This window comes from Lepidochelys olivacea, assembly GCF_965140295.1.
Source record: "Lepidochelys olivacea isolate rLepOli2 genome assembly, chromosome: 9".
NCBI lineage: Eukaryota > Metazoa > Chordata > Testudines > Cheloniidae > Lepidochelys > Lepidochelys olivacea.
In genome coordinates, this window is record NC_140419.1 from 37,284,449 (window position 1) to 37,304,826 (window position 20,378).

General features: G+C 41.5%; 1 protein-coding gene across 6 annotated transcripts in view; it reads right to left on the reverse strand.

The window, feature by feature from the left end:
• The window catches only part of ACSL3 (acyl-CoA synthetase long chain family member 3), a 108,763-nt gene that overhangs the window by 49,805 nt on the left and 38,580 nt on the right, over positions 1 to 20,378 (reverse strand). For all 6 annotated transcript variants that reach the window (XM_084638818.1, XM_084638819.1, XM_084638814.1 and 3 more), the window contains one exon: positions 10,960 to 11,385. In XM_084638818.1, the coding sequence (XP_084494944.1) occupies positions 10,960 to 11,310 (351 nt within the window). In that variant the 5' untranslated portion in view covers positions 11,311 to 11,385. The remainder of the gene's footprint in view (positions 1 to 10,959; positions 11,386 to 20,378) is intronic.

Consider the following 20,378-nt stretch of genomic DNA (forward strand, 5'->3'; position numbering starts at 1 on the left):
TTCCACTGTACAGCACTTAGTGCCAAACTTAATAACCTGTTTACCATATAAAGATCCCAATCCTTCGAACGCTTACGTACATGCTTAACTTTACACACTTCAGCAGTCCCTATGGGGACTACTCATAAGTAAAGTATGCATACAGGTGTTTATAGGCTCTACGAGGTCAAAAGTAATATAAGAATCTCTCTTATCAGACATTTATACCCAAACATTGTCAGAAATACTAGGTATCGAGGCAGTACTTAAAGGTCTCCTGAGGAAGCAGTCAACCTTAAGAGTGGAAAACAAAAAATAAATACTGCCCTCTAGTGCCTCTGATTTTTTAATTTATCTAAACAGCAAATTAACTGCTAAAATTATACTGATTATGAAAATTAATATACATGTTCATACTTTTAGTTAAACAGAAAAAGTCATATACAAATACTAAATATTTGGAAATGTTTTAAAACATTAAAGAATAATCATTTAGTGGTTCTTGGACAAATCTCTTTCACATATTTGTCCATGCAGTGTTGTTGTAGCCAGTCTGCTCCCAGGATACTAGAGAGACAAGGTGGGTGAGGCAATATCTTTTATTGGACCAACTGTTGGTGTGATAGACAAGATTTCAAGTTACACAGAGCTATTCTTCAGGTCTGGAAAAGGTACCAACAAAATAAAAGTTATTACCTCACCCACCTTGCCTCTCTACATATTTGTCCAGACATTTAATATATTAGGAGTGGGATTTTTTAAAAGTGCTCAGCCTTGGACCAACTCTACTCTCACTAAAGTCAACTGGGCTAAGCCAAGTCTGAGCACTTTTGAAAATATCACCCTACAAACATTAGAATATTGTTTTTTCCCCAACATTGTTTTAAAAAATAAAAATGAATAATAAAAAAAAGCCAAGTACGCAAAACCAACTCTTGCTTCCCCACATTCATTGCTATAAATCCAAATGCAGTTTTTTATATATAGATATACACTCTCAGATAGAAGAAGCACCACGCATATATCCAAAACATAGGAATTGCCTATCCAGGAACTGGATCAGACCTATAGTCCGTCTCATTCTCATCCAATGTCTTGTTTCTGACAGTGGTCAGTATCAGATGCTTCCGAGGAAAGGTGCAAGAAACCCCACAATAGGCATAAGCAAGCTAATCTGCCCTCCACATAAGGTCTTTTCCTAATACACCTCTACCCCGATAGAACACGAATTCAGATATAACGTGGTAAAGCAGCGCTTTGGGGGGGGCGGGGCTGCGCACTCCGGAGGATCAGCGCGTCAGCATGTCTGGCTCCAACAATGCTGCTCTGAGTGGTGTGTTAAGGGTGCCGAGCCGGGGGGGTTGGATAAGGGGCAGAGGGTCTCGGGGGGCGATCACGGACAAGGAGTGGGGGGACTGGATGTTTCAGAGGTTCTGGGGGTGGGACGATCAGGGGACGGGGGCGTTGGATAGAGCATGGGAGTCCTGGGGGGCCTGTCGGGCGGGGTGTGTGGATAGGGGTCGGGGCAGTCAGGGGACAGGGAGCCGGGGGGAGGGGATTGAATGAGTTGGGGGTTCTGAGGGGTCGGTCAGGGGGCAGGAAGTGACTATTAATAACGGAAGTGCTTGAGGCCAAAGCAAGTTCGATATAACGCGGTTTCACCTATAACGCTGTAAGATTTTTTGGCTCCCAAGGACCGCATTATATCGGGGTAGAGGTGTAGTTAGAGATTAGTTTAAACTCTGAAGAATGAGGTTTACTCTCTCTTCCAAAATTTATGTTAGCATTAACTATTACAACTTCAGATATTTTTGTTATTCATATAAATCTCCAGTCTTTCTTTGAATCATGCTAAGGTTTTGGCCTCAATAACATCATGTGGCAGTGAGTTCTACAGTCCCACATGGTGTGAAAATTGTGTTTCCTTTTACTAGTAGTTTTTAATTTCCCATTTTTTAATTTCAATGCATGTCCCCCTGTTCGTGTTATGAGATGGGGAGAACAGAAGCTCCTGAGCTACCTTTTCTATATTATTCATTATTCTACATACTTCTACCATGTCACCTCTCATTAGTCTTCCAATTCTAATCTTTTTACTCTCTTTTCTTATGAGAGTTTTTTCATTACCCTAATCAGTCTCGTCACCTTTTTATGAACAGCCAAACATTCTATTCTAATTCTGGAATATCCTTTTTGAAATGAAGTGACCAATACCCCATGCAATATTTTAGATAAGGCAAACACCACTGCTTATAATGGAATTAAAATATTTTCTATATTATTCTCCATCTCATTCTTTATGCATCCTAACATCTAGTTTACTTTCATAAACACAGCTGCACAATATCATTATAGATGATGATTTCCTAACTCAAAAAAGTTTTGCAGCCAACACGGAAATTCTTTTTTAGACCTTGTCTTAACTGATAAAGAGGAACTGATCACAGAACTAAAAATTAATGGTAGCTTAGGTACCTAATCACGACTTGATCACATTTACAATGTGCAAGCGGAATAATGTTCAGACCAGTAATACATATACTTGTTGCTTTAATAGTACCAATATCACCAAGTTGAAAACAAATTTGAGCAAAATCAGCTGAGAGGAAGCATTTAATCAGAAAAATGTGAATGATAATTGGGAACCATTTAAGAACGCCTCAATAGATGCCCCAAAAGCCACAATCTAGAAAGAACAAAGTCCAGGTTAAAAAACAACCTGGTTTAGAGGCAAGTGAAAATAGCTATAAATAATATATAACAAATGATTGTAACGAATATAAATCAGAAATGAGGAACTACAGAAAATAGTTAAGGGAAGCAAAGGGACATAAGGAGAAATCTAGGACCAGCAGAATTAAGGAAAAATAAGGAGTTTTTAAAATATATTAGGAACAAAAAGAATTCTGACAATGGTATTGGTCTATTACTAGATGGAAAAGACAGGATTATCAATAATAATGCATAAAAGGCAGAAGTATTCAATAATTATTTCTTTTCTGTGTTTGGGGAAAAAACCAGATGAGACAATCTCACTATACGATAACACTTTTTCCATTTGACTGTAATCTCAGGAGGATGTTAAATAGCAACTACTTAGGTGAAGATTTTTAAATCAGTACATCCAGATAACTTGCATCCAAGAGTTTTACAAGAGCTGGCTGAGGATTTCTCAGGATCGTTAATGATGATTTTCAATTAGTCTTGGTGCACTGGATAAGTTCCAGAAGACTGGATAAAAGCTAATGTTGTGCCAATTTTAAAAAAAGGGAAAACAGGATGATCCACGTAATTATAGGCCTGTCCGCCTCTACATCAATCCTGGGCAAGATAATGGTATGGCTAATATGAGACTCGATTATTAAAGAATTAAAGGAGGATAGTGTAATTGCAAATCAATCTGGGTTTATGGAAAATAGATCCTGTCAAACTATCTTTTTTTTTTAAAATGAGATTACAAATCTGGTTAATAAACGTAACAGCGTTGATATAATATACTAAGACTTCTGTAAGGCATTTTACTTGATACCACACAACATTTTAAATAGTTAGAATTAAAAAACTAGAATGATATAAAATTAACATACATTAAATGGATTAAAAACTGGCTAACTGATAGGTCTCAAAAGGCAACTGTAAATGGAAACTGTCACTGAGTGGGTGTGTACCCAGTAGGGTCCAGTAGGTGTGTATCAGTTCTTGGTCCTATGCTATTTAACATTTTTAACAATTATCTGGGAGAAAACATAAAATCCACCACCGATAACATCTGTAGAAGACATAAAAATTGGGGTAGTAGTAAATAATGAAGAGGACACATTACTGGTTCAGAGCAATCTGGATTGCTTGGTAAACTGGGAGCAACTAAACAATATGAGTTTTAATATGGCTAAATGTTAATGCATACAACTAGGAACAAAGAATGCAGGCCATACTTTCAGGATGGGAGACACTATCCTGAGAGGCAGTGACTCTAAAAAAGATTTTGGGGTTGTGATGGATAATCAGCTGAAAGTGAGCCCCCAGAGTGACGATGAGGCCAAAAGAACTAATGCGATCCTGGGATGCACCAACAGGGGAATCTCAAGTAGGAGAAGAGAGGTTATTTTATCTCTGTATTTGGCACTGTACAATTGCTGCCGGATTACTGTGTCCAGTTCTGGTGCCCACAATTCAAGAAGGATGTTGATAAATTGGAGGGGTTCACAGAAAAGCCACAAAAATGAATACAAGTATTAGAAAACATCCCTTATAGATCAGACTCAAAGACCTCAATCTATTTCGCTTAACAAAGAGAAGTTTAAGGGGTTACTTGATTAAAGTATATAAGTATCTACATGGGGAATAAATAATAATGGGCTCTTTAATCTAGCAGAGAAAGGTATAAGAAGATCCAATAGCTGGTAGCTGAAGCTAGATAAATTCAGATTGGAAATAAGAAGTAAATTTATAACTGTGAGCATAATTAACCACTGGAACAATTTACCAAGGGTCAAAGTGGATTCTCCATCACTGGTGATCTCTAAATCAAGACTGGATGTTTGTCTAAAAGGTATCAGAGTAGCAGCTGTGTTAGTCTGTATTTGCAAAAAGAAAAGGAGTACTTGTGGCACCTTAGAGACTAGCCAATTTATCTGAGCATAAGCTTTCCGATGAAGTGAGCTGTAGCTCACAAAAGCTTATGCTCAAATAAATTGGTTAGTCTCTAAGGTGCCACAAGTACTCCTTTTCTTTTTTTCTAAAAGGTAGGCTCTAGGAATTATTTTGGGGAAGTTCGACGGCCTGTTTTATACAGGTGGTCAGAATAAATTATCACAATGGTCCCTTCTGGCCTTGGAATCTATGAATGGTAACATGTAGATTGCTTTCATGACTGCAGCTGCACAATGAGCTAAGGTCTTAGTTGAACCCTCCAAAATAACACCCAGATTCCTTTCCTGAGTTGATACAGTTAAATTAGCACCTTGTAAGATGTACGAGTTTAATTTTTCCCCCCTTCAATGTGTACCTTACTTTGCATGTTGAACTTTATTTGCCATTGTGTTCCCAGTCATCTAGCCTGATTAGAGTCCTCTGCAGTTCCTCAAAGCCCTCTCTGAACCTAATCTAAATAACTGTGTCATCTTCAAATACTGCTATCCCACTACTCATCCCCCTTTCCAAATCATTAACATATTAAACTTTGGATCTAGTACAGAACATTGAAACACTCCACTAACCTATTGCCATGATGAAAACTGATCATTTACCTATACTCTTGGCTTTCTATCTCCTAGCCAATTTTTGATCCATGACAATACTTTGCCTTTTACTCATGACAACTTAGCTTCTTTAGTAACCTCTTGTGCAGGACTTTGACAAAGCCCTTTTGGAAATCTAAATAAATTATGTCAACCAGGTCTCCTTAATCTACTACATAATTGACATGTTCAGAGATACTAGAAAATATATAAATACAAAACAGCTGTTTTCAGTTGTTCATTAGTAATACTAAGCTCTTGTATAGCCTTTTTCATCTGCAGATCTCAAAGCAATTTTAAAGATAGGGAAATTGAGGCACAAAGGCGAATTAAGAGATTTTCCCAAACTTGAAAATCACCTAACCACTATAAAAAGGGCCACATCATATTTATACTAATATTAAAACACAAAATGTATATACATAAAACCCATATGTTTATTTCCTCTTAACTTTAAATGCACAAGGGCCAGATCCTCAGACGGTGTAAACAGTCATAGTGTCATTACGTACCTGGCTCACAGTTTTGAGAAGGACTGAATTCTACTCATAAACCACATGGACAGACAATGGTACAATAAAGTTCCTAAAACACTCTGCCAAAACACTTGAATGTAGCTTTTGAAAGCTAGAGCAAAAATGCAACTTCATGGCAATTCTCAAAAAGAGACTTTAAGTCTTTTAATAAAAATGGTCCTGATCTTGCAAATGGCTCTGCAAAAGTAGAGTCCCTTCATCTGTACAGAGTTCCACTAAGGCCAACAGGTCTGCCTGTAAAAAGTCAGTTGCAGGACTGGCACCTAGATGTACAGAGGTTGGAAGATGCAAGCAAGAACCCTGTTATGAACAATAAGTTAATTTGTATTTCTCTGATTTTAAAAAGTTGGACACTGCTTTCCAATTGTTTACAAAAAAAATTCCTTCGGTCTTCGCAAGCATTTATTGCCAGTGTTAAAACAATTTCATCTGAAGCCAGTTCCTTCTTCAAAAAGCACACACACGCTCGCGCGCACACATACAATTTACCAACATATGAAAAAACTCTTGAATTACTTGTTAAAATAAAAACCTATGGAGTTATACCTGTGAAACCCCATTCTAAAAGCTAGTGTGGTGACACCTGTAACTGATGGCAAAATCTGGGCTGCAATGGCTTTATTGATTATGCATGAAAAGGAAAGAACTTAGTTTGACTTTCAGAATCCAGGTTGTTTGCAGGACTAGAAACTGGAAACACACTGTTCTCTTGTAAGCTGAGCAAATTTCATATGGAAGCCAGTGACCCACAAACAAGGAGCACCTCTAGGATTTTTCTACATTCTCCTTCTAGAGTATGAGATCATTTCAAACCTAAGTCACCCCTAGAGAGTGCTTAGCGCACAAATTGCAGGTCTTCCAGCCAGGAACACTGACAGGTAGTATTTCCCATAACTGTATATGCTTACCTATTTGTTCTTTTGCGTGAAGTAAAATTTTCAAAAAAAGTGCTCAGAATTTGCCAAGCTCTATTCTCACTGAAGCCAAGGGGATTTTTACCATTAACTTTAATGGCAACAGAGCCTGACCAACACTGGGTGGGTTTGAAGATTCCTACCGTTGCATTTTTATTCCAAATCTTGCAATAAATTCTCTTCTGCATGTTTTCCTTTACTTTGGAGAGACTAAAACAGCAGGCAAATAATAGAAGATTTAGTCTATTACTATTGCTTTTGAAGCATGTTACTCAATATTAGATCAACCAGATGGACTGGCCTCACAAACTTAGAACATGATCCTGCATCTATGTCTAGTCCCGGAAGGTCCCTGAGATAATGGGCCTTAAAAATCACAACATTTTTACCTCTACAGAAGTTATGTTAATCTGCTTAATATTTTTGACTTTCTGAAGACAGACTCATGGTAGCTAAGGGAGCCTGTGTCTGGAGGTGGATGGAAACAAATTTATCCGAATATAAATTTTTAAAATTCTATAATACATTTGTAAAACAGTATTTCTGTGGCATAAAAAGAGTACATGGTGGTGTATTGAGGTATAAAAGTTTGTCAGCACTTGTTTTAGATGATCTGCATAGTTCCCTTTACCACTGATAAGCAGGTGAGGCCATTTGATATTGAAAAAACCTTTATATTTTTACATGCCATCACATATTCTCCCATGTCTTTCCCTCACTAATGAAACATTTAAGATCTACGGAAAATAAATTTCTGGGGTGAAATCCTTGTTCCATTAAAATCAACATGAGTTTTGTGATTAAGTTCAATGAGGCCAGAATTTTATGCCTGGTTTATAATCTCATGAATATGTGGTCCAATTTACAGAACTAACCTTCCCATTTTGTTCTACTTCAAATTTGTCAATTTATTTTTTCAAACACAAACGCATACAAGATGAAGAAAACCAATCCTAAATGTCCTCTTCACAACCTAAATTCACTGAATTTTTCCAATTAAATTAGGCTTCCAGCTAAATTGTCATCTATTTTCAAGATTAGCACATCCTGGCCTTTTGAAAAAAATCCTTGGGGTGGGGAAGGGAAAAAGTTTGCCGGTTCTCTTGTTGATGTTTAAAAGGTATTTTCATCAAGAAAGAAAAACACCTGTCCCACGACTCAAGGGAACTAGAAAACTGAATACAGATTTAGTAGTGTCAAATGAAAAACAAAAAAGGGAAAATCTGTATTTTTTCTAACTGCATTCACTTATAGTACTCTTGGGTATTATTCTCAACTGCAGAATATACAAATCTTTCAAACAAACTGATTTTCTGTTTAGTATCCTTTTATCTCAGTATTAGTTTAATAATCAGTAATTTCATGTGCTATCAGTGACATCAATCCACTTCACAATAAACAGCAAATTAACGTCAGGCCTGATTTTCAGAGATGTTGAGCACTTGCAGTTCCCAGTGACTTCAAATGGAACCATGGCTACTCGGTTCTTCCGAAAATCAGAAGCATAACTTTTTACTTTTTAAAGAGGATCTAACTCAACTTACTGACATTCCCACAAGTGAAATGCCTCTTCAAGGAGAGAGCATAGTCCAGTGGACAGGGCTCTTGACTGGCTTTCAGGAGACCTGGATTCTATGCCTAGCTCTGCCACTGACTTATTGAGTGATCCAAAGCAAGTCATTTCTCACCAGTTTGTACTCCGCTTCCCAACTGGCAATAATAATTACTACCCTTTGTAAGTAATTTAAGATTTATGAGTACACCATATAAATAAAAGTTACAAATTATGTAAATGTTCAAACGCTTGCTCTGAACAGTGACAAGCTGCCTTTACAAAGAGAACTAGAGGATACAGAATGATTTTAAATAGGAAAACTAGCAAAAAGACCAATGACAGTTAGTTATTCAACTAAAGTATTAGTTAATATGCTCTAGTGCAGGGGTTCTCAAACTAGGGGTCAGGACCCCTCAGGTGGTCACGAGGTTATTACACAAGGGGGAGGTTCGCAAGCTGTCAGCCTCCACCCCAAACCCCACATTGCCTCCAGCATTTATAATGGTGTTAAATATATTTTAAAGTGTTTTTCATTTATGGGGGGTGAGAAACACTCAGAGGTTTGATATGTGAAAGGGGTCGCCAGTACAAAAGTGTGAGAACCACTGTTCTAGGGGATGGGCTTTATGACTTTAGATCAATTAGTTGAAAAATAAGACTTCTATAAAGACATTACATATAGATTTGTTGTAATATGTCTGGCAGATGCATGTTAGTCTTCAAACAATTTTTAGAATCTGTTCTTTACAGCAGAGTTGCAGGGAATTACAGCAGAAGCTACTGGAAGTATTACTATTGACTTCAGAGACCAAAATTAGACCAAAGTCCCATTTCAAAAAATGTACGAGCCAATTCCTGCTATCCTTCCTGATGAAACTCATTGTCAAAACTCTCAGTGATTTCAACAGGAGTCTTACTAGAAAAATGTGCAAAGTACCTTGTAAAACTTTTACAGTCTGATTTGTTTGCTCAACATTTTATATCACATTTTAAAGAAAATACAGCATTTCTTAACATAAAATGAAAATGCTAAGAACTTCTAAAAACAATCTTATGCAGCAGTGCCACCCCATGGAACAAAACGGCACAGCATCAAGTGTGGCAATCAAAAAGAACTGTTATCTCAAGTTTCGTTAAAATTTCCTGATTGAAGATTTAGAGAGCAAGAAAAATAAGTAGGTCAATTTCTACACATTTTTCAGCTTTCCACTACTTCCAAGACACTTACTTGCATAACAGAATAGTCTAAAGCTTCCTAATGCTTAACCTTTATGGCATTAATTATGCTTAGAAAACAAACCCACAAAGACTACTTGTGGCCAAAATGTTAATCTGTACTCAGAGGCAGGCCCAGTTTGCATGAAACATTAACTTGCTCTTGTGCTTACTTTACAGCCCAACAAAGTTGGGAACGGTGCATCAAGATAGATTATACTCCTTATAAAAGCAAATGTTTCTGTATAGTATTTCCCTTTTACCAGGGCATTATCTCCAGAGCTGTGGAAAAGGTTCCCCATAAATTAGAGCCCCTCTGTAAGACAATTTAAAACAGAACATATGCTAACTCTTGTTTACTATTTTATTTTATGGATATTTTATTATTTTAACCACGTTTTATGTTTTTATAAATAAAAAGCCACATGTGCGTGGTTAAAAAATCCTTGTTAACATTCAAAGTAAAGCAGGTTCCCCACAAAAAGATTATCGTCACCAAAATTAATCTTTTTATTGGGAAGATGGCAACCCTTTCTGGAAGTCCTAGAGCGCACAATACTGCCCTCTACTGGTTCCTGGTCAGCACACACTTGACTGAGGATACTACATCTGCCATGAACTGCATTGGAGCATGCAGATTTCATGTACATATATGCAAGTCCTCATAATACCATCTCAAAATCATGCTATTATAGAGTTAAATAATGTGAAAAAAAATGGAGAAAATATTACTTGACTTATCCCCTAATGCAGTGGTATGTTTCTTAGGAGCTTACAAAAAGCAAGAGTCAATCATCAAGGGAGGCCTGAAGTTACAAAACTACAGAAAAGGCTACTGTACTGAAATAATCCCTATATAGTATTTGAGTTGTTCAAAATGTACTATTGGAATGATTTACATTTTTTTTTTTAACTCTGTAGTTCACCTTTAAGGTGACTGCACCAAAAACCAATCAAACAAGACTATGTAATTATGATCTGTGATACCAAATTGGAAGTCCTTGTGCAAACAAAACTCCCATTAAAGTCCTGCATGTCTGGTGCATAACTGGACCCTTCATTTACAATTCAGTTTATTAGAAAGGCACATACTAGTTTGTTTTTTCATATTATATGTTGTCTACAAAAGTTTAGAGAAACAGGAGTAAGGTTTTTCACTGACTAAAAATGTCACAATAGAAAACTTAAACCTATTTCCTCCTCCACCTCTAGATTTTTAACAAGCAGTACATTCCCCAAAAAATCAGAGAACAATCTTGCACAATAATTTCACCATCACTTTTTCCTGTTTCACTGAAACCATAAATGAGGATATCTAAAGAATGCAAAAAAGAGATTTTAGATTTGTCTTAAACAGGGATTAATGAAAGAGGGAATTATAACCTTTGCCATGGCTACTTAATTTCAGAAAGAAACCTAGTTTTTCAGTCTGTATCACTCTAGTTAGAACTGTTGCAATGGAGAGTAGTCTTTACTGGTTTTAAAAAAAAAAGTTAAAGGCAGACAACAAAACAACTTACCTTTTTAAAAACTCTTCCAGAGGGCTGGATTTCATCTTCCTCTTTCAAGACTTCACGTGTTCCTAAGAGTTTTTTGTCCTTAAATTTAGTTTTAGCATACTTGAAAGCTTTGTCGAGTGTGTCACATCCAGGATATAAAACGGAAGCTAAGCAATGCAAACTGTTAACAGACCTGTATGAACTACCAGGTTTGTTTGTCACAGGTTTAGCTTTAATTTGTTTTGATTTTGCTAAGGTCTGTCTTGAGCCAGATAGTATGTACCATGGAACGTATGTTATAAACGTGTACACCAATATTATGAAGTTTATTAACTGCAGAAAAACAGGATTGATAGTATGTGTTAGCTTCATTTTGTCTGCTTGTGAAGGTTGTAGATCACACGGGAGTTTGACAAATTTGTTGATTACATGTAGATCAGCGAAGACCTGAAAGAGAAAGAAAAAGTCTGTTTGCAGTCCTTTTAAAAAATATGTATTTCCCATTTTCTGATTAAGAGTTACCAAAGTAGTAGGTCAATTTATGCATTTAAGAGTTTAGGGTAAAATCCTAGTCCCTTTGTACAAAGATCAAGCATCTCACAAGGGACCAGGAGTGGGGATAACAATTCTTCTCTTCCAATCTATGACTTGCAGTATTTATTTTGATTTATCTGGCAATTATGCAGAAATCTAGGCACACTAAAAATCTTATTTTTCAACACAATATCTGGATTTAAACAAATTTCCAGTTCCAATTTTCAAATAGATGCACCAACAAAAACTGAGAACACGCTACCCAATCACATCAGAATATCATAAGATTCTGTGCTTAGACATTAACCTGTAATCTTCAACTCCTTTGAACTATCAACCTACTTAAGAGCCTATGAGAAAAGTAGTAACACCCATTGCTCCTCACATAGTCATCAGTAAATCCATCAAATTAGTATGTTGGCCAAGTCCCTATAAAACCCTACATAGTACCTTGAATTGGGCCATTGCAGAGCTCTATTCCAGACTACACAGGAAACTATGCAATTCCACTGTATGGCAGGCACAGTGCATGCAGTGGAACTATATTGCTTCCTCTACATGAGGGCATTACATGGCCTAAAGGATTTCACTTTTGGTACTTGTATGCAAAAAGTGCATTTTTACTATAAACATAACCATCCCATAACAACACAATGGTGCCTATTTCCACTTGGAATTCACAGCTCTGAACTTTCTCCTGGAGTTAGGTGCCTAAGCCTTTTCTTGAAAAAAACTGAAGAGGTGTTGGCCTCCTTATGACCTTTAGCCCAGAAGGTGGGGCACTCACTAAGGATATGTGTTCAAATCTCCTTTCTGCCTGATGTGGGGCAGGGACTTTTACCTGGGTATCCTACATTGCAAGTGAGTGCCCTAAATACAGCGTTATGGGGTGTCTCTTTCTTTGTCTCCTGTTTGAAGCTATTCCACTTTGTCTGAATAATAAAATAGCCATTGGACCAGATAGTAAGAATAATCCAAGGGGTAGGGTGTTAACCTATGGTGTTGGGTACCAAGCTGAAGCCCCTGCTCCACAACAGGGAGAAGGGAGGGGGGAATTTGAGCCCTGGTCTTCCACGTCCTGGGTGAATGCTTTAACAACTGAGCTAAACGTAATAAAGACAACCATTTTTTGAAAGGCCTGATCCAGTCAGTGGCTTCCAAAAACTCCTACCGAGTCAGACCCTGCTGTAGAGATAGCCAGGGCAATGCCTACTTTGAAGATCATGCTGGAGTTCTGGCATGAGGTAGGTGTTCAAGTGTCACACACTCTTGGTATCTGTATGCGTACCCTCCGGCAGAGATTTAGGAACCATGGGGATTTTATTGATTGAAATTTAGGCACCATTGACTTCAACAAGGGCAGTATTTAACTCTTTGTCCATAGTGATATGATTAGAATCTTAATTCCTCTGTCATGCTTCCATGTCACTAAGTGTCATTACGGGATGGTTATGTTTATAGTAAAAATGCACTCTTTGGTACAAGTATGGCCTCTTTACATACAAGTACCAAAAGTGAAATCCTACTGAGGGAAAAACTTCTGGCCCTAAGATTTCTGAAGCACTGTTTTGCAGGGCTGATTTATCATGTACAAACAAAAAAATAAGCATGCATATATACAGATTTATTTATTTATTTTACATCGATAAGATAATTCTCTCTAAATAGTGTTCTCTAAATAATGTTTATAACTCAAACTCAAAAGGTGGTGAGGGTGCCACAGAAGAGGTAGTCCAAGTTAGGACAAGTCAGCTTTCTTTGCTAGTTGCTCATTATGCTCATTTATGTTTTGAAAACCTAATGAAAAATGTTATTTTTCTAGCACAAGTTATCCATTATCTTATGGCATTAAACAAGATTAAATTATGCAGGAGTATATTCCTTCACCATCAAAGTGGAGGAACTTGTATGTTGATGCCTCCAAGAAAAGACAGTTACCTTTTCCATAACTGGTGTTCCTCAAGATGTGTTGCTGATGTCCGTTCCATATTAGGTGTGTGTGCTCGCCACACGCAACCGTGCCAGAAGTTTTTCCCTCAGCAGTATCTGTAGGGGACCAGCTCTGGCGCCCCCTTAAGTGGCATCTGTATGGCGCAGTATAAGGGGTTCCACCGGATCCCCCCACCCTCAGTTTCTTCTTGTCAGAAACTCCAACAGTGGGGAAGGAGGGCGGGTCATGGAATGGACATGAGCAACACATCTCGAAGAACACCAGTTACGGAAAAGGTAACTGTCTTTTCTTTTTCGAGTGCTTGCTCATGTCCATTCCATATTAGGTGATTCCAAAGCATTACCCTTAGAGGTGGGTAGGAGTTCAGAGATGTGTAGATTGCAACACAGCTCTGCTGAACCCAGTGTCATCCCTGGCCTGCTGAGTGATGACATAATGAGCAGTAAATGTGCGGACAGAGGACCACGCTGCAGCTCTACAGACGTCCTGGATAGGGATGTGCACCAGGAAGGCTGCCAAAAACGCCTGAGCTCTTGTCCAGTGGGCTCTGACAATTGGCGGCTGTGGAACTCTCAGTAGATCGTAACAGGCCCTTATGCATGAGGTGATCCAATTGGAAATCCTCTGCAAGGATACCGGATGACCCTTCATCCTATCCACTATAGTGATGAAGAGTTGAGTCCATTTATGGAAAGGCTTGGGACATTCTAAGTAAAAAGCCAAGGTCCTCTGGACATCCAGGGTGTGAAGACGCCTCTCTTCAGTGGTCTTGTGTGGTTTGGGACAGAACACCGTGAGGAAAATGTCCTGGTACATGTGGAAGGTGGAGACCACCTTTGCCAAGAAGGGGCCGCAACTGAACCTTATCTTTGTCGAAAACAGTGTACGGCAGTTCTGAGATCAAGGCTTTAATTTCAGAGACCGGTCTCGCCAATGTCACTGCCACCGGGAACGCAACCTTCCATGACAGATGGGAAAGGGAGCAGGACCCCAGTGGTTCAAAGTGCGGGTCAGTGAGCCTAGAGAGAGGACCAAGTTAAGATCTCACTGCGTGAAGGGAGCCTGCACCTGCGGGAAGAGTCTCTTCAGCCCTCTCAAGAATCAGACCGTCATGTCTGGAGGGACCCGAGGTTGGGGTGCAAGAGCTGACCGTGGACCTGCAATGGCAGGTCTGGTCGGTTGGACAGGGGCCAGGGAGTGGCCGCTGACAGGCTCATGAGCATGCCGAACCAATGCTGGTAATGCCACACTGGGGTAATCATGATAACCTGCTCCCGGTCTCTCTTGAGTTTTTCCAGGGTCCTGCTGATGAGTGGAATCAGAGGGAACACATACATCAGGCTCCCCAACCACCACAGGAGGAAGGCATCGGCGAGGGAGTCCTTGCTCAGACCCTGTTGAGAACAAAACTGGTGGCATTTCCTGTTCTGTCTGGTAGTGAACAGGTCCACTTGGGGAGTTCCCCACCTTTGGAAGATCATGCAGGCTACCTCTTTATGGAGTGACCACTCGTGGTGAGAGGAAAAGTCCCTGCTGAGCTAGTCTGCCAGTGTATTCCTGATGCCGGGGAAGTGACAAGCTTCTAGGTGGATTTCGTGGCTGAATCAGAAGTTCCACAGATGGAGCACCTCCTGACAGAGAGCTGGCAAGTGCACTCCCCGTACTTGTTGATGATCAAGCTGTCTTGTCTGTCAGGACTCATACCACCTTGCTCAACAGGTGGGGCAAGACGACTCTGCACGCCAGCCGGACTGCTCGGAGCTCTTTGACGTTTATGTGTAACCGTGCCTCCTCCAGGGACCCCCCCCCCAGCCAAGGTCTGAGGCGTCCGACAGCAACTCGACGGAGTGAGGAGGGCTGTCGAATGGAACCCCTTCCAGAACTGTCCTGCAGTTGGTCCACCATTTCAGCGAGCTAAGTATAGCCTGGGGAATGGCAAAGATCTTCTCGGGACTGGGAATAGACTGTTGCCTGCCATTGTTGTAGGAGCCTGGCATGGCAGACCACATAAGTGCACACTGCCATGTGGCCCAGCAGGCACAGGCAGGCCCTGGCTGTACGCAGAGGGAATGCAGAAACTTCCACAATGAAGTTTGCCATTGTGTAGAACCTTTCCAGTGGTGGGAACGCTCTGGTGCTGATGGAGTCAAGAACCGCTCCGATGAACTCTATCCTCTGCACCAGCATTAACGTCAGCTTTTTGTCGTTCACCAGTAGGCCCAGAGAGTGGCGTGCGGCTTTAAGCACAGCGACATCCCTTTGGACTTGAGACTTGAACCACCCTTGACGAGCCAGTCATCAAGGTATGGGTAGATCTGGATAATCCGGCACCTGAGGTAAGCTGCCACCACCAACATGCACTTGGTAAACACCCTTGGTGCTGTTGCCAAGCCAAACAGGAAGACCATAAACTGGTAGTGGTGGGGCCCCACTGTCCTCAAAAGATCACTATGTGGAAGTATGTGTCCTTCAAGTTGAGGGTGGCATACCAGTCTTCCAGATCCAGGGAGGGGATACTAGAAGCCAGAGAGACCACGCGGAACTTTAGCTTCTGTTGGTACTTGTTGAGGTCTCATAGGTCCAGGATGAACCGCAGACCGCCCTTGGCCTTTGGGATTAAAAAGTACTGGGAATAGAACCCTTTGTTCCTGTACTCGAGAGGAACTTCTTCCACCACACCCAGCTGTAGTAACCCCTTTACCTCCTGCACGAGGAGACTCTCATGAGAGGGGTCACTGAAGAGTGACGGGGAAGGCAGGTGAGAAGAGGGGTAGAAAGGAACTGGAGAATATAACCCTATTCCACTGTGTTGAGGATCCAGCGGTCCAAAGTTATAGTGGTCCATGCCAGAAGGAAAGGCAGTCGGAGAACACTGGGAAAGATGGATCTAGGGAATAGTCTGGTAGGTTGCCCTTGGGAACACCCTCAAAACAACCGGTTGGCAATCTGCTCATTACGGGTTGAGCCCGACTGGGCTGAGGATGGAGGCAGGTGGCTCGGGTGGAGCTTGTAACCCTTGTCTTGTTTATGGGGCTGGCCCTGCCGAGGCTGGCTCCCCGGCCCTGAGGCTGCTGTGGTTTGAACCTCTTACACGCTGGGGCTGGGACGTAGAGACCCAAGGTTTTCAGGGTGGTGCAAGAATCCTTGAGGCCATGCAACTTGCTGTCTTGTTTGCTCCGCAAATAGGGCCCCACCGTCGAAGTCCTGACTTCTGGGCCTTGGAGGACAACCCAGAGAGGACCAGCCAAGAGACTCACTGTGTGGAGACAGAGGAAGCCATGGTGCGGGCAGCAGCATCCGATGCCACCTGGAGGGCTGCCCTGGCCGCAGTCGTGCCCTCATCGAGGACTGCTCGGAACTCCTCCTTGGAAGCCTTGGGGAGCAACCCTTTGAACATGGCCATGGCTTGCCACTTATTAAAGTCATATCAGCCAATGAAGGCTTGGTGGTTGGCCACTCTCAGCTGAAGGCTGGAAGACGAATAAGCCTTACATCCAAAAGAGATCCAGCCTCCTTGAGTCTTTATTTTTGGGTGCGGCCCCAGGTTGTCCCTGTCTCTCCTTGTGGTTAACCCCCTCAACCACAAGGGAATTACGGGGCTGGGTGGGAGTACAAGTACTTGTGCCCTTTGGTCAGCACGAAGTACTTGTGTTCGGTCCTTTTAAAGATATGGACCTGGGAAGAGGGGGTCTGTCACAAGGTATTAATGATTTTGGAAACCCCTTCATGAAAGGATAGAGCCACCCTGGCAGGAGCTGAGGACATCGAACAGAGTCTGAGGGCTCTTCAAATTCCTCTGTTTGAAGCCCCAGGTTAGAAGCAACCCTCTTCAAAAATTCCTGGTGCGCTTTGGCGTCATCCTGAGGAACTGGGTGACGGGGCTCCCGTTATAGCCTCATCCAGCAACGACAAGGATGATGCCAGTACCATGGCAACCTCCACGTCCATTGGTAGTCCAGCAGCTTGCTCCCCTGGGTCCTCCTGGGTCCCCCTCTCCAAGCACAGGAGAGGGACGGGATACTGAGGCTGCTGGCCTCTCCGAGGCTCCCAACACCAATAGGGCAGCCTGGGAAGGTTGGGTGAACCCCCGTGGGTTCCATGGATACCATGGTGCCGGCCACTGCGCTTGGGGCCGTGGGACAGATTTCAGTGCCGATAATGTAGGTGGCACTGCCAGTACCAGAGCTTATCCGCAGGCAGGGGACCTTGCTCTGAGCCGGAGCTACCAGTGGAGCGATTGGTACCGGACAACCAGGATTGGGCTGAACGGTGGCTCTTGTCCAACCGGGACCAGTCACTGCGTCCTAAAGTCGACCTGTCCGAGTGAGACTGTCTCTGTTGGGCTCCCGGGGAGCAACGGCGTTTGGAGGATCTGCATCGGATACCCGACGAGCCATGCCTCACACTACTCGACCGGTATGTCTAACAGGACCAGGAGCTATTACGGGCCAGTTGCCAGGAGTATCGTCCTCAGTAGGGCAGCCTCTTTCTTGGAGCCAGGCAACAACGGCCCAGCGATCGGTGATCCCTAGTGTCTGATCAGTGCCTCAGAGTGTCTGCGCCAATCTACCGGCGAGGTACACCTTGAGTCCCTCGATCGGTGCCCCCAGTGGGGGGGACCGAAGAGGGCTCCACTAAGCCTGCCTCTTCAGTCCTGAGGTGTGACGGCTTCGGGCGAGCGAATGAAGGCGGGATATCCCTCTCGATGGGGATCGGTATTGCTGAGGCAGAAACACATGCATATGTCCCAACGCAGGTTTTCCCCGAGAGGGATACCATGGGAGCCGGTGTGGGCAACACCGGGAGCGTCAGGATCTCTTGAGCTACTATAAGAGCTTTGGGCATCGATGAGACCTGAAGCTGGCTAGGGCCTGCACCGCTATCCGGGCTCGCAGGCAAAGCATGGGATGGGCTGCACTGCTCGACTTGAGCTGGGGCCTGACTTCTGGAATGGTGGTTGAATTATGAAGGGACATATGAATCTTTAGCACATCTGCCATGTAAATATCTTGCAATGCTAGCTACAACTGTGCTATACGAACACCTGTTCTCACTTTCAGGTGACACTGTAAACAAGCGGGCAGTATTATCTCCTGCAAATGTAAACAAATTTGTTTGTCTGAGCAATTGGCTGAACAAGAAGTAGGACTTAGTGGACTTGTAGGCTCTGAAGTTTGATATTGTTTTGGTTTTAAGTGCAGTTATGTAACAACAACAAAAATCTACATTTTTAAGTTGCACTTTCACAAAGAGATTGCACTATGGTATTTTTAGGAGGTGAATTGAAAAAGACTATTTTGTTTTTTTACAGTGAAAATACTTGTAATAAAAAATATAAAGTGATCATTGTACACTTTGTATTCTGTGTTGTAATTTAAATCAATATATTTTAAAATTTAGAAAACATCCAAAAATATTTAAATAAATGATATTCTATTATTGTTTAACAGTGCGATTAATCACCATTAATTTTTTAATCGGTTGACAGCTCTACTTAATCTCTTTACTTCAGTTTCTCCTTCAGTAAAATGAGGACACCACTACTTACAATTGCGTACACCAAAAGGGTGTTGTGAAGATTAACTGTTTGTAAAAGTAATTTTGCATTTACAAAATTCTGTAGCACTGATATAATTCAAACAGGAAAAACAAAGAATAGCTTTTGCAAAGCAGATGGTTGCTGCAGAGGCCAATAGAGCTTCAAGTGTTTTATCTTTACCATTTTCTGGGGGATGACAGAATGCTTAACAAGCGTGACAACTACAGCATCCACTTTTGGTAATTTGGCAGTCAGCATTTAACTTTAGTACAGTATAGATTTTTTGTGCTTGTTTAATGAGAGATATTACCACTCCAATTTGAAAACATCTTCCAAGAGGGAATGAAAGAAAATCCATAGTTCCTTTCTGAAGGAAGGAGGGAAGTAATATTTTAGTAGTCAGTCATACTAAAATGATCACAAAAAGAAAAGGAGTACTTATGGCACCTTAGAGACTAACCAATTTATTGAGCATAAGCTTTCGTGAGCTACAGCTCACTTCATCGGATGATCTAAATGATCTCATTTGCAAGATGGAAATTCTTGCAGAAGATAAACTGTGACAAAAGGAACTTTTGTTGGCAACATAGAGATTCTGTCTCTTTCCTTGCATGGCTAAAAGGTGGGTAAAAAAACAAACAAACAAACACACATGATACTTTCACTCCTCGTTTGTTTTTCCTTCAGCAGTTTGTCTCCCACACTGACAGGAAAAGGGATCTTAGGCAGCGAATTAAATAGGAGCACTGGTTCTGCATGATTAAACATGGCAACATTTTCAGCACAATGGGATTAACATCATCCCCAACAGATAAACATTTGCCTTAGCCGTACAGACCATGGGCCCTTTGTCTCCTGAGCAAAAATGTCAATGAAGCTACCAGAGGAAATAGGGGAAAGCCTCACATCAACTACTCCTGCAACATCCACCTTGTGACTGAAGAAAGCATGTATCACCATAAGAACATAAGAATGGCCCTACTGGGTCAGACCAAAGGTCCATCCAGCCCAGTCTCCTGTCTTCCAACAGTGGCCAGTGCCAGGTGCCCCAGAAGGAATGAACAGAACAGGTAACCATCAAGTGATCCATCCCCTGTCGCTCATTCCCAGCTTCTGGCAAACAGAGGCTAGGGACACCATTCCTGCCCATCCTGGCTAATACCCATAGATGGACAGTGATTCTTGAGCAGATGGTCATATTTATAGGTAAAGCAAACAGATGTTTATATTTTTCCACTGGAAAAATATCTGAATTGTTATCTCCAACCCAGGGACCACTCACGTGGGTATGTTATTGAGCCAGCTCCCCTTTTTGCCAGGTTAATGGCAATTAAGAAGGCCTTACAGAACACAATCCAATCTCAGAACTGATGGACTGTCAGCTAGAGGAGATATGGGCCTATTCCTTCCTGATGA